Source organism: Thunnus albacares, chromosome 4 (assembly GCF_914725855.1).
Source record: "Thunnus albacares chromosome 4, fThuAlb1.1, whole genome shotgun sequence".
In the NCBI taxonomy this organism is placed as follows: Eukaryota; Metazoa; Chordata; class Actinopteri; order Scombriformes; family Scombridae; genus Thunnus; species Thunnus albacares.
The window spans coordinates 6,442,598-6,461,841 of NC_058109.1; the positions used below are offsets into that span (position 1 = coordinate 6,442,598).

General features: G+C 38.6%; 1 protein-coding gene and 1 long non-coding RNA gene across 2 annotated transcripts; both read right to left on the reverse strand.

Annotated features, from left to right (window-relative positions):
* Window positions 1–606: 606 nt before the first annotated feature.
* ccndbp1 (cyclin D-type binding-protein 1) lies at window positions 607–10,191 on the reverse strand. The gene is made up of 11 exons (XM_044349944.1): window positions 10,024–10,191; window positions 8,427–8,486; window positions 8,001–8,080; window positions 7,478–7,559; window positions 6,939–7,035; window positions 6,495–6,568; window positions 5,494–5,570; window positions 4,835–5,094; window positions 4,228–4,288; window positions 2,186–2,232; window positions 607–1,156 (listed from the first exon to the last, which is right to left on the reverse strand). The coding sequence occupies exons 1-11, from the start codon at window positions 10,109–10,111 to the stop codon at window positions 1,048–1,050; spliced, it is 1,035 nt and encodes a 344-aa protein (XP_044205879.1). The 5' UTR covers window positions 10,112–10,191; the 3' UTR covers window positions 607–1,047.
* A 2,647-nt stretch (window positions 10,192–12,838) lies between these two features.
* On the reverse strand, window positions 12,839–17,021 carry LOC122979993. Its single transcript, XR_006402967.1, has 3 exons — window positions 16,932–17,021; window positions 15,960–15,963; window positions 12,839–12,853 (listed from the first exon to the last, which is right to left on the reverse strand). It is a non-coding gene; the product is annotated as an uncharacterized LOC122979993 (long non-coding RNA).
* Between the last annotated feature and the right edge of the window lie 2,223 nt (window positions 17,022–19,244).

A 19,244-nucleotide genomic window follows, 5' to 3' on the forward strand; every position in this document is an offset into this window, starting at 1 on the left:
AAGAAACAACTCACCTGATGTCACCTCTTCATCTTCAGGGAGTTACCTCACATCTCATGTCCAAAAAAATTTAAAAAATTCTAAGTCATTGTTTATGTTTTGTATGCATTTTCTTGTTTTGTTTTTTAAGCTTTCCAAACATATTTTAAAGGCCCATGTACGGACGAGCGTTGCAAAGTAGACAAATAAATAAAATTATTAAAAGACCCGTATCCATAATATTTAGTATGCCAGAAAAATATTTAGCATATCTCAATACACAGTACGTCAAATGAAGAGGAAATATTTGGAATACAGTTTTTTTTTTTACCATGATGCATCACTACATACATTACACTGCAAAAAACGAGAAAAACAAAACCAAAAAATAAATAAATATAAGGTCACATTTGTTCATTATGCCAATTCGGACATCATCATGACGGTGAAACTAATTCACTAGTGTGACATTAGATGCCTCATCATCTTTGCTGCAGTAAAAAAAAAAAGTGAAAACATACATTTTTAACTTTTAATTCAAGTCTATCTGAACTTTTCTTTGTGGGAGATCATCAGTCAGGTTTTTTGTTGTTCAGTTAGTCGTCACAGACAGACAATGACAGACGATTCAAAAGAGATTTTCTTGTTATTTTAATGAACTCAGTTGCTGCAGAAGAACACAACTCTTCCATCATCACGAGGATGTTCTGTGTGTATTTGGCAAACAGTCAAAAGTAGATTAACTGTGACGGCAGTAATGACATGCGAAGGATTACAGGATGACATGATGCTTTCCACAGAAGAGTTCATGTTATGACACAATTGATATATGACCTATTTCATTTTTATTCGTTGCACATGCAGGTGCTTGTGAACACAATGATACACTGTTAGAAATCCACACTTTTATATGTAGTCCTGAAGATGCAGAGGACGCACACGCACGCACACACGCACACACACACACACACACACACACACACACACACACACACACACTGTAGCCATTCATTCCACACACTGGCACATAAAATCACACACACACACTTTTAATTACACACAAACGCACTAGCTGTCCTGGTGAATAAGGTTTTTGGCTTTTTGCAGGTTGTGTTCGACAGCTCCTTCTAAGAACTGAACCCAGGTCAGCTCTGATTCCCCGCATACGTGACTGGACCTGTAGGGCCAGAAGAGAGAGGAGAGTTATGAAAAAGAGAAAAACGGACACAATAAAGGACGATCAAGTTATTTTCTAGAACAATATTCTGTTTATTAAGTTCGTCATCGGCTCCTATCAGTCACAGACAGAAACTGTATTTACTTTAAAATGTCAGACGGCTCCACGTCCGTCATGAAGTGACAGGAAGTGAACAAGCTGACTGGATTCAGAAAGCGTCTGACCCGCATTTTGAAGTAAATCTGTTGTTTTAAATGGCCGAACGAGCACCAAAAGCATTATGAGGCGCGTCAAACTGCCTTGACGCACCTAATCCGACCTTGTTTCAAATTTTGGAGCGTTAAATGAAGACCCAGCGACCAAAACTGTTTTCTTCTGCAGCCAATGGAGAGAGAGAGAGTGCACGAGCTAACTGAGAGCACGAGCAAGTGAGAGAGAGCGAGCACGGTGGCGTTGAATGAGAGAAATAAAACATTATTTTCTGATTGTTTCATGGCGGTTACGTTCTAAAGCACAAATAAATAACCATCAAACAGATGATTTAACGTGGAGACAGACGCTCTTAGTTTAATTTCCTCCTTTTCATTCATTCATTCCATCCAACTAATCCAGCAGTAAGTACGAAGAACAAATCTGTGTCGGTTTTGTGGTGTCAGCGTTCCAAATCTGATGCCCGCAGCGCGTCGTATAGGAGCATCAGATGACGCACTTCAAATGAGGCGCATCATTTACGGTTTTCAGCGAGTTCGGGCCCTTCAAATGAACTGATAGGACGACTTCTCAGATTTCAGACTCACCACCCACATGTTTCTCAAACACTTTTTCTCACATTCACTGAATCCATTTTTATCTTTTGCATCACTTATCCTGTCGATTTCAACACCTGCATTTCTTTATGATTCGTCTCACTGTAAGTAACATCTCAGCATGTTGGAACCCATTAACTACAAACTGAAGACACCGAAAACCTTCCAAGGAAAAACTTTTTGTATTAGCTTTAGCTAAAAAGCGTAGGTGGATCAATCTTACCTGATGATCTCTAGAACTTTCTTTAACAGTGCTGCCAATTTAGACACCTGCAGAGAAAAAAAAACACATTTATTTGTTGTTGTTGTATTTATGTACAACAGCTGAGACAGAAGCAGGTTGGGAAAGCATAAAAATAACAAAATTCCTTTTTGAAATGCCCTTTTTCTCTGCAGGTTTAAGCGAGAACCTTACGCTGCTGTAAAGATACTTCAGGCAGAGAGGTATGCTCCTCACAAGAGCAGCTGATACAATCACTGAAAATGAATGTTTCTCCATTGAAGCACCAAAATTAGAAAAAAATGTAACCTGTTCTGACTGCAGCAGAGTTTTGACTTTCCTTCAGAAAACTAGTGAAGCGTTAAAACAAGTCGGGCCAGTTGGGCTGGACTCTGATAACACAGAGGGCTTCTGCTGATCCTCAACCACAAATATCTGAAAACTGATTTTTTTATATATATATACATGCAAGATGTAGCAGTGTGACTGTAAACTTTTTTCACTGGGAAAACAGTTCCTCTGAAAACTGTCAGTGACGGTGTGCTCTTTGGATCATTTAGTGTTACTGGGAAACACCTTCTAGACAGTGACGTTACTGTAGAAAATCTCAGAGACGTATTATCTCAAAACTTGGACAAATAAAACCAAAACTATCTGCATGTCAAGATACCACATGAGGACTGACCCATTTAAAATAACCTTTGTTGCTAATTTTTAATGCAGAGATAACAATCAGTAAATATATTATCCAACATCGTCTGTGCATCCCTGGGACGTCAATTTAATCCACGCCGGTGTTTTCAGAGGCTGCATTTGAGCCGAATTTCAATCAGTTGGGAGAACGGTGCAGCAACTATGAACAACACTGATCAGAGTCTATGATGCAGCACTTGGAGATGATGTCTATAAAGTCAAGAACAGCGCAGTCAGAGGTATTTACTTATCCTGATGATATGTTGGAGGGTTAACTTTGACAAATTCAGTCCAATATTCTTTCTCTTTAAGCTGTTTTTGCTCTCTACCAACTCCTGATGGAAATATCTATAGAATATTATATCATTAAAAAAAGATGTGTTTTAAAACAGAGTTTTGTATCTGTGACCTTATTTTTGTGATCTTGTACATTTATGTTTGTATCTGTTAATTCTGTGCTGCCTGGTTGCACATACATACTTGCAGACTGAACATTTCGGTGTCTCCTTGCAAACGTTGTTTTGCAAGTTTGTGTTTTCAGTTACAGACTGCAAGCCTGTATTCTCACAAGTGTGTGTGTGTGTGTGTGTGTGTGTGTGTGTGTGTGTGTGTGTGTGTGTGTGTGTGTGCCCGCACACAGACTTTTGACATTATTGCATGTTCTGGTTTTGTACACTGAGCTTCGTGAGAAAGAGAGGTGGGACGTTCAACTTTTGACCAATCAGCTTTGTTGGAGCCGCTTCAGCAAATCCAATTGGTCAATCATGTGACGGCAGCTAGAAGATCCCAGACGGACCACAGACTTTACACTATTGGCCTCCCAGAACCAGGTAAAATGACTTCTTCAAAGTCCATAACCCGTATTCACATAAACCCCAGAATGAAGGACATTAAAGGACCAGTGTGTAGAATTTAGTGGCAGAAATGGAATATAATATTCAAAACTATGTTTTAATTAGTGTATAATCCCATGAAAATAAGAATCACTGTGTTTTTGCTACCTTAGAAGTAGCCCTTTATAGCTACATAGGCAGCAGGTCTTCTGCCACAACAACATTAATATTTATACACAATCTAACAAATATTCCAATAAGACGTCAGTGTGGCCCAGGAGTCCTTATAGCCAATAAATTAAAAAACATTACATCACTACAGTCAATAAACTGATAAATAAAAAGACGACAATAAGTGTGTCAAGTGATGCATCTAAAAACAGGCAATAAATATAAACTAAAACCATTTCCATTAGGCACAAACAGAAAAACTAGACCTTATAAATAAACACAGCTCATGTTGTGTGTTTGTATGTGCAGCTGTGTGTGTGTGTGTGTGTGTGTGTGTGTGTGTCTTACATTGTTCTCTACTCCACTGTAGTCCATGGGGGGGTAGAGACAGAGAGCCAGATCATCAACACTGATGAGAAAAGACGGTGAGAAAATCATTTATCCTGACTTTTTGAAACATTGTAAACATGCATATCTTATTTTAATGAAAATTACAGATTAAAAATTACAGATTAAATGTTGGATAAAGTGTTTGATGTGTTACGGCGAAGCAACATTCTTTCCACAATCATGACAATCATAAACAGCAGAAACAAATGAACAAGTATAAAAAAATGAATTTGAACTGTTGATGTTCAGACAAAGAAAAAAACATTTTTCTACACTTAAGACTGATGCAGGAAAAAAAAACTTCTATGCTCAGTGTCTGCACTTCCATTAAAATGAGTTACTGCTGAATTTGAATGTGTAAAATGTCTAAATCTTGAAAATCAAGTTATTACAATATGCACCAAAGAGTTAAAGGTGCAATATGTAAGAATTAAGTAAGAATTTGACTTTAAAACATTCACAGTTAACTAAAATGATGTGTGTGTGTGTGTGTGTGTGTGTGTGTGTGTGTGTATGTGTGTGTATGTGTGTGTGTGCGTGTATGTGTGTGTATGTGTGTGTGTACCCAGGACTGATGTCCTTGCTGATGTCAGCCAGGTCGTCCAGCTGGGCCAGGTTCTGAGGCGTGGTGACGTCACCGTTAGCTTTGACGGCCGACGTCAGTTTCCTCAGACACGCCGCCGACGCCTTCATCAGCCCCTGGCACGGACCGATCACCTGCCGGTCCTTCTCCGACCAATATGTGTCCTGGTTGCCTCGAGGCTCGTCACCTTCCTCATCATCGTCGAGGATGTCGTTGAACGGGTCCTGAGGCTCGGATAACGCCTGGGTGGAGGAGGAACAATGTTTTTATATTTAACATCGCAAACAGAATTTCAAACTGTTGGAAAATGTTGTTAAAACTTCACATTTGTAATAGGGCTGCCACTAACAATCAATTACATTATTGAAACTCAGAGCAGCAAAGTGTTTAGTATGATATGACTATGTTTACGTACAGGTGGAATCAGTGATGTGGAAATATAGATCATCCTGAATTTATGAAGACAAAAGGAGGCTTTTAAAGAGATAAACTTATACTTACAACACAGGAACAATTTTTATACAGGCCGTCCTCTTACATACTGTTCCATTTCAAAAAAACCTCTGGCCACTATTGGAGAATTTACGGTGTGTGTGTGTGTGTGTGTGTGTGTGTGTGTGTGTGTGTGTGTGTGTGTGTACCTGTTCAATTTCCTCTATCGCGTCCTTCACAACTCCGATCTGATCAGACAGAACCACCAGCACTGCTGCCTTATTATCTGTAGAATACAAATACAAGATCATCAACAAACCGTAATTCATTAAAATCTGGAAAAACTTCAAGACAAAAGAACAGAAATATAAATATACTGAAACACTTTTTCTTGGCAGATCATGAAGTCCCACATTCATCAGATCATCTTAGAAATAACAGCTGATTCACAAACCAGGAGGAAGTACGAAGCTCTTCACATTAGATTTCACTGTCATACAGACTGAGTGTCATACAGTTGAAATTTGAAATTGATCTGCAGTGACTAACTATAAAAGGGAAAGGAAGGGTGTGTGCAGAAGGGCTGCCAGTAACAATTATTTTCAATTATAATCATTCAATTATTGCACTGGCACCATTTCCTGCAAACACAAATATCACTACTGAAACTATTGACACTAATACTTCTGCAGCTGATATAACTTTAAAATACAATAAAAGCAAGTTGGAGTTGGACAGAATTGTAATGTATTTTAGGAGGTATTCAGGCTGAGCCGTGCTGTGAACAGCCCCAAGCAGTTGAGCGGTGCGAGTGTTTTTCCACTGCACTAAATACCAAGGTTAGAAGATCATCTAACATGTCAATGTGAGCGTTTCTGCTTATATTGTTCCTCCCTGTAATATTTAAAACTGATTCGCTGATTCCCAGATATCCCCAAATATGTCCACATGTTGTTGAGAAGACCTGAATCTGAAAGTTCACCGGTGGAAAGCTTTTAATGTGAGGCAGCAGCTTAACGAAGCTCTGATACAGCTGAAAGTGATTTTTAAGACTATGCTCTCATGCTGTCAACCACAACAACACAGCTCAACACAGATATCCCCTGTTGTGAGGCAATAGTGGGAACGCATGTCATCACAGATCAGCACACGGTAATGACAATCACCCTCCGATTATTTACATTTTTAAAATCCTGTTGACTGGACTAACCTTGTGGCAACTGGGCGAACTGGTCGCAGGCTGACCACACACCTCCTGTTGATGTCAACTGCTCCTGGGTCAGACTGGAGGGAGAGGATGAGGAAGAGAGAGGATGAGGAAGAGAAAACCGAGAGAGGGAATAAAAAGGGAACTCAAATTAAAACTGTTGTTGTTTTGCTGAAAACAGAAATGCAAATCTAAATATGTCAGTATGTATCAGTATACAGTTGGCTGTGCATGAGCAATGAACATAGTGAAAAAAAGTGTCTGCATGTGTGTTAGCGTTACCATGAAATCTCATGTGTTATGACAACACTAGCGCAAGTGTGTGTTGAATGGTTGTATCCATGGATGTGAACATAAACTACAATTTACTGTGATATCTTACATTCACTTTCTGTTTGTGTGATTGTGTGTGTTTGTGTGATTGTGTGTGTGTGTGTGTGTGTGTACCTCTGTAGCGGTGTGCTCAGTATGACCTCCACCAGCTGTGCGACTCCCTCCAGAACCTCGACCGTGGCGTCTCTGACCTGTCGCCGCAGACTGACACCTGAGACACACAGAGAGGAGAGACGACGGAAACACAAGTGACAAGCTGAAGTCCAGACGCTGACAAAGTTTATATCCATTTTTATATCTATTCATAAAATCTAAAACAGCAGACATAACAAGCTGTGGGCCGGCACGCTCTTGGTTTTTCCAATATCAAGTATAATCTGAGGTTCACTGGAGAGTTTTAATGTTGCATGATTAACTAAAAGTGCAGAGCTGCAGAAAATGCTTATATGTGAGAACAGGACGGAACAGCTTTTCTCCTCTATTACTTTTAATAATTCTAAACTATCAAGCCAAACCACATTTCAGTGACTGAAACCAGACTGCATGAAACTGATGCCCTAATACAGGAAAGGACAGCAGCAAAAGAAGAGAACTATGTGCAAAATAATACATGACTGAGAGCAGAGTAGGACTGTGGAGGTGATGGGTGTTACCTTGGCTCTTTGGTAGCCAGTAATACACTGTAGAGAGAGTCAGGACGCTCTTCATGATCGACTCTGTCAACTTCTCTCCATCCTGCAGAAAGTCCAGGAAAGAAAGACAAAAACCAAATTAAAATAAAAGGTTTAAGTAACAATTAAAGGTCTTAAAGCTGGAGAGCTTCTGGCAGTGAGAGTAAAGGGGGGCGCTCAGACACAGGCATACAGCACGCTCTCATGCGCACCCTGAATGACAGGCACACAGAGAGGGCCGGTAAAAACAGATATGTTTTGACGGTCCACTGGCCCACCGGCTGGGATTTGTCCCAGTATGCCCGATGGCCAGTACACCACTGGCCGTAACCTGTTGTTACGGCTGTTACTAGTTATAGATGTAGTCTATCTATACATCCATTCATCCATCTATCTATCCTCAGTCACACTTCACCAGAGCTCACTTTTAACAGGTTGCTTAAATCCAGGTGTCTTGCGAAAGATCAAAACTGGTAAAATATTATGATTACAATAATAATCTGACCTGTTGTGATGGCAGCGGGGGTTTGGAGAAGGCCAGGCTGAGTTTCGTGGCTTCCTGGGACACTGCCTTCACTGCCTGGTCTGAGGACAGAAGACACAGTTAACTCACATTAAAAGTCCCATTAAATGACTTTCAGATGGTGATTTTCTCCCACTGTGGCTTTTTGGAACAGGATTACATTAAAATTAATTAATACTACATAGATACATTGCAGCCACATGAACTGCCAGCTTGGTTCAGGAAATTGATCTAACATACTCTGACAGCCACTGAAAGCTGCTAAAGCTTTCTGTGGACAGCAATAAATGACGAGATCTATAATTACATAAATGATTGCACTTGATGGATAAACACTTTGAATGCACACCAAGAACAAAGTGGAAAAAAGCAGGAGGAGGATGATGAAGATGATAAACTATACTCAACTCAGAGTGTCCCAGAAGTTGGAGAGGTTGAACGCTCCGTCTGACTCGTTGGACTCTCCATCTGTGATAGAAAAATGAGCCTTCCGTCAGACAAATCTTCCCTCTTCCAGGTTAAATTCATGGACAAACAGCAGATTCATATGCCAAAGTGACAAATGTACCAAATGCTTGTTGACTTTGTGACTGATTTTGCGATTAAATTCGAATGTCCAAAATTAATGAAAATAGAAACAAATGTGCTACTAAAATTTCTAAGGTAATGTCTCAGAATTTAGTATTATTATGAATAAAAACAAATGGCAAGAGCTGAAAACAACAGACAAATAATCAATTAGTTTTTTGTGTTTTCTAACACTTTTTCACAAGTGGTGAAAAAACAGAACCTGCTGCTAAATATCATTATTTATGTTTCCATTATCTCCAAATCAGAAGCTAACTCCAGCGTCATCGTTCCTGTCTAGTTATTTTATCCATTAACAGTTTCTCAGTTGTGTTCTTTCAAAACATATACTAAATTAGGGCATACGGCAGTGTAACAAAATAAAACTACATAACACGACGCTAACAGATGATTTTATTCATATCATTTACTCCGACTTGACCTCAATACAGTTCAACAACAGTCCAATAAGACTATCTAGTTGTATCCACACCTCTCTAAATTAGTGGTTCTTGAAGTGGGGTCCAGGGACCCCCAGGGGTCCTTGAGAGGTTCCCAGGGGGTCCCCAGCAAAATTATATTTATTTATATATAATATTTATAGGTAACATAATGACATAGTGTATGACCATATTTGTCGTGGGTTTCATACACTTTCTGTAATAAAACACCTAAAAGCAAAAATATATCAGATGGGGGTCTGTGGTCTAATTTGTGTCAGTTTAGGGTCGTTGACGTGAAAAAGTTGGAGAACGACCTCTAAATACATTTTGTAATGTTCTGTATTTTGTATGATCTGATCTGCAGTTTTATAGACGTGCAACTGATTACAAACCAACTTGCACATTTTTTTATTATTGTCCTTATGATTCAGCCTGCTTCTACAAATTGATCTATTTCTTTAAAAAAGTGTTTATTTTATTATAAGATGTATTTACTTGTTTGTTTTACTGCCTTTATTGTGTGTTTTTACTTGCTTTTATTGTTTATCTGCTTTTGTCTGTATACTTTCTCAAGCGCTTTGTGTATAAACTGTGTTATATAAATACATTTGCCTAAAACAGTTTCTACATAAACTGGACATCATATGTTGCATCATACAGTATTTAGCTCAGTGTCGGTTACCTAATAAACTGACATCTGAGTGTTTATGTCGAGCTGTTGCAGAAACTTAAAAAGGAAATTTCACAACTTGCTATCAGTTGAGAAGACAAACACATCTAACATAAAGCTTGTTACCGGATAACGCGGACTCTGTAAAACTACAAACAGAAACCTTCAGTGGAAAAAAACGAGCCCAGCGAACATATAAACTTATTATTTAGCTTTGTGCTAATGTTAGCACGTTTAGCTTGAGGCTAACGCTAGCATGCACATAGCGGAGTTAGCTACTGGTTAAATATTAGTCCTACGTCACAGTTAATGTGTGATATTTTACCTCTGACTCGGTCTTTGACACACTGGACGGAGTTCAGCAGGTTTCGTAAAGGCACAGACACATTTCCTCCACTGTTATCGGCACTCATGTCACCAAAGTTTTCTGACAGCTAAATAACATGCGTGTTGTGGAACTGAAGAGGGACAGGATGTTGGACCGGGGACGATTATAAAGGAGGCAACAGTTCCGACGGAAAAAATAAAAAGCGACACATTGAAGAAAAGGTTTTAGTGACATCTTGTGGTGAAATTTAAGTACTGCAAGTAAAATGCGTAAAACAGTTAAAAATATGTGTTGTACCAAGATAAAGCTTGGGCTGTGGAAAGTTGTGAGAGGCATTAAAAAATGTATATTTTATGACATTTACGGACCAAACTCAATCAATCGATTAATCAAGAGAATATGGTCTAAATAATCATTTATCACATCGGTCATAAGTTGCAGCTCTAAAGTAGTTGTGTGGTCTTTGGATAGGACATAACAACAGGGCCTTAATCATAAAAAATAATTTTTTTGAAGTTACGTGGTGCAAATACTGACATAAAACAGCACTGTGAGATTTAATACAACAGTAATCTAGCAAACCATGTGGCTTAATCTATAAGCAAACACACATTAACCAACAACTACACAGCACTAAACATAATCACAAAGACTGAAACTGAATAATGACAGAATCATTTCAGTTTACCAGCAACTGAGTGACACAAAGCTGCATTTTCTGTACTTACACTCACACAGAAAACTGTCCATTAAACCTGCATTAACTGATTTTTTTGTCACACTTGGGGGCAGCAAAAACAAGTTGTGAGCACAACACTGACATACCATCACCTATTAAATTGATGATATTTTGAACTTGTTAGCAAACAGTTGCTTATTTCCACATCCAGCATTATTTATTTGGAGTCTTGTTTCTGTCCACCTGGTGAATGTAAGTCTAATATTCACTCTCTTTTAGCTCCTTACTTTCTCTTTACTAACCCCTGAGGGAAATACCTGGCTCTTTAGCTGCTAAATGCTCCACTATGTTCACCAGCTTGTCTACAGCTTACTGTGTCACTATGAGAGCGCACCAAAGTGGTAAAGTTGCAGCCAGACAGCTAAACAATGAGCTGAAACTCACTATAAAGCTGTGAAGCCGAGGGGAGCTGTAGAGTCACTGATAATTCTCTGTAGATTCATTATGAGTGACACCTCTTACATTAGACATAGACATTTGAAACATTGTTATTATAAAAAATATTGATTATAGCTGCTTTAACTGTCCATTTCTCTCCTGGTACACAGTGCCTGAGTGAAGCAGCTCGTTCTCTTAAATGTGCCACTCCTGATTTAGTCCACTGGGTGTCACTGCTGAGCTTTCCAACCTGTTTATTTGATGTTTTCTGTCTCTCTCCATCAGGATTTGCTTACTGGACTCTTTCTCTGAGCAGGAACTTGCTGGTTTCAGGATCCTCGCAGTCTTGGGCCACCATGAACATGGTACAACACACAAGAAGCAGCTTGACTGCCTCTTTTAAATAGAAACCCCCTTTATTCTTCTGTCCAAAGATGGTTCCAACTACATGTGAAACATTTATCTCCTGTTCGTGTATATGTGAGAATATTACAGAGCAGCTTAACTTTTAATGTCAAAGTCGTCACTGGAAATATGTTTAATCAACTGGCAAACATGACAACACTACAGGATGTGACTTTAGAGTTTTTCTGAATCCTAATAATGAGAAGGATCCTAGAGTTGTTAAGTCTGATGTGACATTTTGAAAGACTGAGAGAGAATGACCCATACTAACACCAACTTCTACTTCTTTTTAAATCTCTTTGGATAGTTTTTTTCTTCACTGCTTTTTTACTCCCTTCTATCACTTCTTCCTTTTTATGACTTCATCATTCCTCTCACAAGTTTAGTTTTGCTCTTTTACTTTTCTGCATGAAAACTTTCAATCGCATTCCTTCTCACTATCACATAAATCTCTTCCAGGAGTCGAATGCTGGGCGTGATGTAATGATCCAGAAGAGGCTCAGACAGCTGCAGGAGTTAAAGATGCGGGTAAAACAGCTTCTTCCTGAGAGATAAACTGCTCTGGAAGGTGAGTGAACTTCATCATCATGTCCGAGTGTCATTCACAGCATGTTGTGTTCAGAGATCACAGTCTCACATTCTGTTTGTATGTTTGGTTGTGTGTTTGCAAATGTACGTTATTCAGCATCAACACAGAGGACACTCAAACTCATAGCCAGAATTTTAGATGCAATCGCTCGATGAGTTGCTTCAGGGGACAACAGGGATAAATCAGTAGGATCAGTTTAATCCATTGTGTGAGGTCCTGGCTACAAAAAATACATAAACTAAACAAAACAAAAAATATCTAAAAAAGCTGCTGGTGACAGCCTTCTCCCTCCACAGGACAGAGGGAGTCCAAAGTAATTCATACAGATCATGCCCTTTCTGTAGAGAGGCAGAGAGTAAGGGTGTTGTTAAAGGACAGGCTCACAGTTCTTCAGGTCTGACTTAAACAACAATCAGGTGTCCCTACAAGTATTGAAACAGGTTTTGCTTGCTGTAATCATTCCTCCTATTCATACAGGCCATAAAGAGATCCCTTTATAATGAGCTTTCAATGTAAGTGATTGGGGATTAAATCCACACTCCTTGTCCTCAAGCAAAAATGTATTATTTAAAGATAATATGAGGTTTTAATAGATATCTTCCACAGTTAGTCTTTTTGGTGAAATTTCCCCTCTTTTTTTCTCAACAGATACTGTTTTTCTGGAGGAATTTGGCACTAAAGAGACCGTAACTTTGAAAGATATTGACTTGATTTGACTAAAACATGGAAGGAGGGCTGTGGATATTATTGTCCCCCATCATTTATATTGAACGTGCAATATGAAAGGATCTTCTAATGGCCAGTATGAACAGGAGGAATGATCCAGCAAGAAAAACATGTGTCAGTGTAATATGACCACCTGACTATTGTTCTGGACAGACTTGGAAAATTGTGAACTTATCCTTTAATGTAGGTGCATCAACTCTGGTCAGGCACAATGTTTATATGTTCTCCCCATGTCTGCGTGGGTTTCCTCCCACACTCCAAAGATTGAACTCATTATAAATTTGGTTGTGGTTATTTTTATTTTTTTTTACAGGGACAAACATCATTGTAAATGAGCCAGTGTTGCCGAGAGAATATTTTTAAACTTTTGTCCCTCAGACAGATGGAAAAATTAGCCATTAAAAAGTGATGATGCAGTTTTATAAGACCTGGCTGCTGTTCATTACCCATGTTGAGAATTGCAAGTCAAATAATACATTTTGAGTATGATTGGATGTGAATATTGCTGAAACATGCAGCAAAATTGCCATATGTCGCAAGCAGTTATTTATACTGAAGGTGTGATGTGTGTTGTGCATTATTAGCATTACTTTTTATATCTTTTGTTTACATATTATTTAATCATTGATTCATACTTTCTTTTAATTTCTTCTCCTGACAAATTATGTTGGTGGATGGGAGGTCGAAGGGTGGTGGGACCTGCGGCTGTTAGTGTTGTTGAAATGTTCACAGTTGTATCATTTACATTTACCAGACTGCTAAATTACCTGTTTTAATATAAAAATCATGAATAAAGCAAAAATAAACATATAAAATCTAAACAAGAGGGCAGACTGTTTCTCCACCATTAGATTAGCTGCAGTTTAAAGTCTAAGACAGGTTTAAACTTGTGCTGTTTGGAAGAAAATCATGTGGTCTCTGAAACCTCAGAGACACTGCTGTCAAAGTGGCATCTGTGATTTAGTCTATTCCCTGTTGCCGTGTCTTGTAAAAATCATCTAAATGCCATCAGAGGTCATTTTGCAGGAAGTATAAATTAAACGTGCTGCAGACATGGTCTAACCATCTATTGCCACACAAGAACATTTCAGCAAAACTCTGGAATACACTCAATGACAACATTTTAAAAATTCCTGCTTTGCACAATATCTGCAGTAAGGTTAAGGTTAGGTCATGGTTGCGGTCACAGTTAATAAAAAGAAAAACATTGCTGGTACATTGCAGGTCTGTTACAGGACATGAACTCTGGTCTTCTGCATGAAAGTCGGACTTGCTACATACCCATTCACCACTCCAACTTCCACACCTGTACTTCCATGTTGGCATTGGATGTAAATTGTGAGGTGCAGAGTCATTCAATATAAACCCAATTCAAAGTGATACTTAGGTCAATCTAACAGAAATTGAACTTAAACCTGCTGCAGACCTGGTCTAACAGAGATTAAAGGCTGCAGAGTTCAACTTAAGTTAGATCATTTTATTCATTTCTACAAGATATAATCTTTCACCATGTATGACTTTATGAAGGCATCAATGGTGTCAAACTAATGTAAAATTGTGTTAATGTCCAGCATTAATGTAGGCAAGTGAGCCACTTTTAAACTGTTCACTTAACTGAGGACGTCACAGAAAAAATGTTGTTAAGTTCAGTTGTGAGCAGTTTAACTGAAGAAAGATATTCTCCTCTACACCTCTTACATGGTTTCATCTGAATAACTGTTAGAGGCACAAAGAAGTAAAACTATTCAGTATTTCAGAAGAAAAAAAACATGAATACGGTGATATATTTATCTAACTACTTAACTTTTTTTGTTGTTGTTGTTTTTTTTTAGGTTTTTTACAATAAATCTCACAAGGGAAGGCAGAAATAAAGTATAAAGCAGGGAAGAAAAGATCCTCCCCTGCTCTCCCCAAAAATTAGAATAAATACTTATAAAAAAGATCTTTCCTATATGGCCATTGGTGTCAAACACACATGGCTCACAAAGCACACAGACACACTCAAGTTCAAGTTCTTTTTTTTCCTTCCTGTTGTATTTTTGCTTGTATCACAAGTTTGTCTGCAATAGATCCTTGATTAGTTTAGGTTTTTTTTTTCATTTCCTTTATTTATTTTAAGTCTCTTTCTGTATCAAGTCCTCTGACACATATTTGTGATAAAGTAAGAACTTGAACTTGAGAAACAGTCTAAACACCTAAATGAAGCTGATTATAATCTTATACTCACACTGATTTATTCAAAAAAAGTGAACCCTGATCAAAGTTGCATTTAATGTCTCACTTGTTGAAGAAGTACAAACAGCTCCAGTGAAAACGATCAGTACAATCACAGACAAGTTCATCTCAAATCAAAACCTGTTGACTGTGTTCAGAGAACAAAGCAGCTGAAGCAGGAACGACAACTACACTGTGTTGAGCGCCCAGCCAGATTTGATTACACCACTGTTGCCGGGTAGATTGTTTAAAGTTGGAAAACCTCCACCAGGAAGTTGATGGGCACGGTGATTTGTACATGATGTCTTAGCAAACATAAAAGGTTTGAAAGGCAATGAATTATACAGCTACAAAATGTGACGGTCCAAATTGAAATACAGACACATGCTATAAGGAGAAAACATTCAAGTTGCTCCTTTCAGTGACGGAAAGAAACTCAGTTCAGTTACTGAAGGACTGTAATTAAGTTCAGTCTTTAGGTACTTGTGCTTTACTTCCATATTCTGCTACTTTATACTTATACTCCTCTACATTTGAATATTGCACTTTTTACTTCACTACAGTTATTTGACAGCTATAGTAATTTTTTACTTTTCAGATTAAGATTTTACATTAAAACACTTATGATAACCTTATAAAATAGTTTCCATTGTTTTGCTTGCTCTGCTTCACTGCATTAGTTGAAATCAGATATAATTCTGATATTGTTGTTGTTCTGATAATTTCATTGTGTTATTTAGTTTTGTTTTGGGTCTTAACAATGGAGGTTGCTCTCTTTTTACTGACTGCCTCTGCCTCCTTGGAGATATTGCTCTTTAAAGACGAATTCAACATACCCCCGAAAACTTGTTCTTGCTGACCTCCAGTGGTTTAATCTCTCACCTTGCTGCACTGATGTACAGAAAAGTGAGAAGTTAACTAATTTAGCAAGAGTCAAATAAGTTAACATGTCACCCTTATTGATTCAGTTTGCCTCAAATATCTCACCCCGTTATCTCAGTCAAACACCAGACACACACTGCTGGAAGAGTTGAAACTTACTCTTTCCAATCATGACTTTATCTCTAATGTCCAGATTCATCAGATTCAAACTTCATCCTCAGTATTAAAAGTAATTCAGGTGATTATTGTCTATTTATAGTCACAGTGCAAAGAGGAACTGCTAGTGGCCAAAGCAGCATGACTTTCCATGGTGCAATTATGGCAAAATGTGAACATATATGTGCTAAAAATGTGCTGTAGATTTTTTTCCGTATTCAGAAGTTTATCACTAATACCCTTTGAAAAAGATGACCAATTTGTTGTGCAGGATAGGTCACGTAGGTTTTATTTTGCGTCATGATCCAATACTAGAAGGCTAGCGCTTTGAAAGTCTTACATGAACTAACAGTCGACAGAACTCATGCAAAATGTCCTGGGGAGTTTTTTAGATTTTATTGTCTCAGTCTTTGTCAAAGACACTGAAAAACAACTTTATTTTCATCTGGATCTGCGAATGAAACATCTCATGGATTGATTGCCATGATTTCCGTACACACATTCATGGTTTCCAGATGATTTGGTGATCCCCTGATGTTACCTCTAACGCCATGATCACATCAAAATTTTAGTACTAAATACCAGCAAAATTAATGACATTCCCATCAGCTTCAGCTGTGTTTAGCGCTTGTTAGCAAATGTTAGCATGCTAACACGCTAATCCAAGGTGGTGCACATGGCGAACAGTGTAGCCTATCTGCTTCACATCAGCATGTTAGCATTATCATTTTAAGCATGTTAGCATTCTGATGTTATATCGAAGGGAAGACGACTGCACACGCAGTGATTTTATTATATAACCGACATTTTAACAACACTTTGGCTGATGTGAGGCATTCATATTTGCTTGGTTCTAAGGCACTTCTGTATTATTAAGTGCCAAGTCGGATATATTAGAGCTTTCAAAAAAATTCCAGTTTCCCAGTTGTAATTGTGACTTGGAGGTTGTCGCGAATGCTATTTAAAAGTTGGAAACTCATAATTACTCATAATTATTGACATGAACACTGCATTAGCCTTGTTTTAAGAAAAAATCATGCAATGTGGTGCAGTGACTTATACTTTCTGGCTGCTGAAACCTCGTCATTCTATTTCCATTACTGATTTCCGGCTGAACCATTAACAGTAACATAGATTTTACAAAGAAATATGTATCTATATCCAGATACATATTATATGCTAATACCAGCTGTTGATGGGGCTATAATGTCTTGACTTTTCAAAAATGTCCTCACTCTCAATTTGTAAAGTGGTCCTCACAAAGATAGAAGTACAAGAACACACACACACACACACACACACACATACACACACACACACACACACACACATCAGAAAATCAACCAGTCTAGACTGTAGAGAACAAAACTAATGAATGTATTTCATATTGTCAGGCTGCAGTTTCTCAAAGGGGTGTGTGTGTGTGTGTCAAACCCCTTTTCTTTCTGCTTTTCTCTCCCTCTTTCTTTCATCTCTCTCTCTTTCTTTGCTAATCCTCCTTCTTTCTCTCCCTCCTCCTCACCTTTACTCCTCCCCACTCTCCATCTCTCTCTGTTTCACTCTCTCTCAGTATGTTTTATGTCTCAGACATCTGTCCCTCTTGAACACTTGGAGGATTGCAGGGGAGGAAAAAAAAAAACAGCAAATCATTTTATCACCTCTTTTCTCCTTCTCTTTTCTCTCATTTCCTCTTTTTCTCTCCTCCCTCCCTCCATCTTTCAGGTGTGATCTGTGTGGGGAGTCTCTGTCTAGACAACCGATTATACAAAATAATGAACGAGAGGGAGGGAGGGGGATAGACGGAGCATGAAAAGGGAGAGGGAAAGAAGGAGATGTGAAGAAAAGAGAGGCGTAGTGCCAGACAGAGAGGGGAAAGAGAGAGAGTGTAGGAGGAGGTGTAAAGAAGAGGAAGGAAGGAGAGGCAGACTAGAGGAAAAATATAAGAAAAGCAGTAAGCAAAGGATTAGAAAGAAGAAAAGGATGGAGAGAAACAGGAAAGCAAAAGAATAAGACTGCAGAAGAAAGAATGAAAGAGTGAAAAAGAGACAAAGGAGAACATAAAAAAGCAAGATGGAACATATAAGAAATATGAGAAGAAATATGGAGAACGGGAATAAACGAAGGAGATGGTGGAGAGGAACAAGGAAAGGTGAAAAGAAGAGAAGGGGAGAGAGAAAATAGAAAGAAAGAAAGAAAATAAGCAACAACAACAAAAAAAAACAAACAGGAGAGAAAAAATGAAATGTGAAAAGAAAAAAATCAAACGAATGAATGAGCTGAAACCAGCATGTCAGACACACACACACACACACACACACACACACACACACACACACACACACACACTCACACACACACACCCAGACTAAGCATCACTGAGCCAGAGCAGAGACGCAGTCTGATCTGCTGTGTTAGGAAACCCTATCAGTCACACAGGCTTTACTCACTGTGTGTGTGTGTGTAGGTGTGTGTGTAGGTGTGTGTGTGTGTGTGTGTCTTATCTCAGTGATGAGTAATCGAGTCCAAAAAACCTCCCAGACACACACACACATACACACACACACACACACACACACACTGTAATAGGCTTATCCAGCGCTGCAGTTTCAGCCTATAAACTGGGACTTTTTTTTCTTTGCTGTTTGGGATGAAAGAATATTTTCTTATCTGCTAAAACAATATTGACTTCTGAAGAAACCTTCATACTTGTGTGTGTGTGTGTGTGTGATTGTGCATTCTCATTTCATCTGTATTCATAATTGACACCAGGAAAAGGAGGAGAGAGATGTGAATAAGACAGGAGGTGAGACAGTTAGCGTGACAGACAGACATTTCAGAGAGACAGACAGACAGGCAGTCAGTCAAGTCATTTCTCTAGAGGGACACACACATGACACCCAGACAGCTGCAAAACAAAAGACAGACAGACGCAGGTCAACGGTTTCCTCATAACGTCAGATAGGCAGTCATCTATAGAGAGACAGACAGGCAGTCAGGTAGCGAGACAGACAGGGAGCAAGAGAGGCAAACCGACAAACCACCAATCATTTATAGGCAAATAAGGGTGTTTTGTTTGCTCTGATCTGAATCAGCAAATCAGCTGGTAAACTTGTTGAGTTTTCCTGTTGG

Excerpts from the sequence above, each read along its gene's own strand:
- ccndbp1 (XM_044349944.1), bottom strand. The coding sequence starts at position 10,111 with ATGAGTGCCGATAACAGTGGAGGAAATGTGTCTGTGCCTTTACGAAAC. Across the intron at positions 6,569-6,938 it reads CTGAGCACACCGCTACAGAG|TCTGACCCAGGAGCAGTTGA; the intron begins GTACACACACAC and ends CTCTCCCTCCAG. Across the intron at positions 2,233-4,227 it reads ACAGTGGAGTAGAGAACAAT|GTGTCTAAATTGGCAGCACT; the intron begins GTAAGACACACA and ends TTTTCTCTGCAG.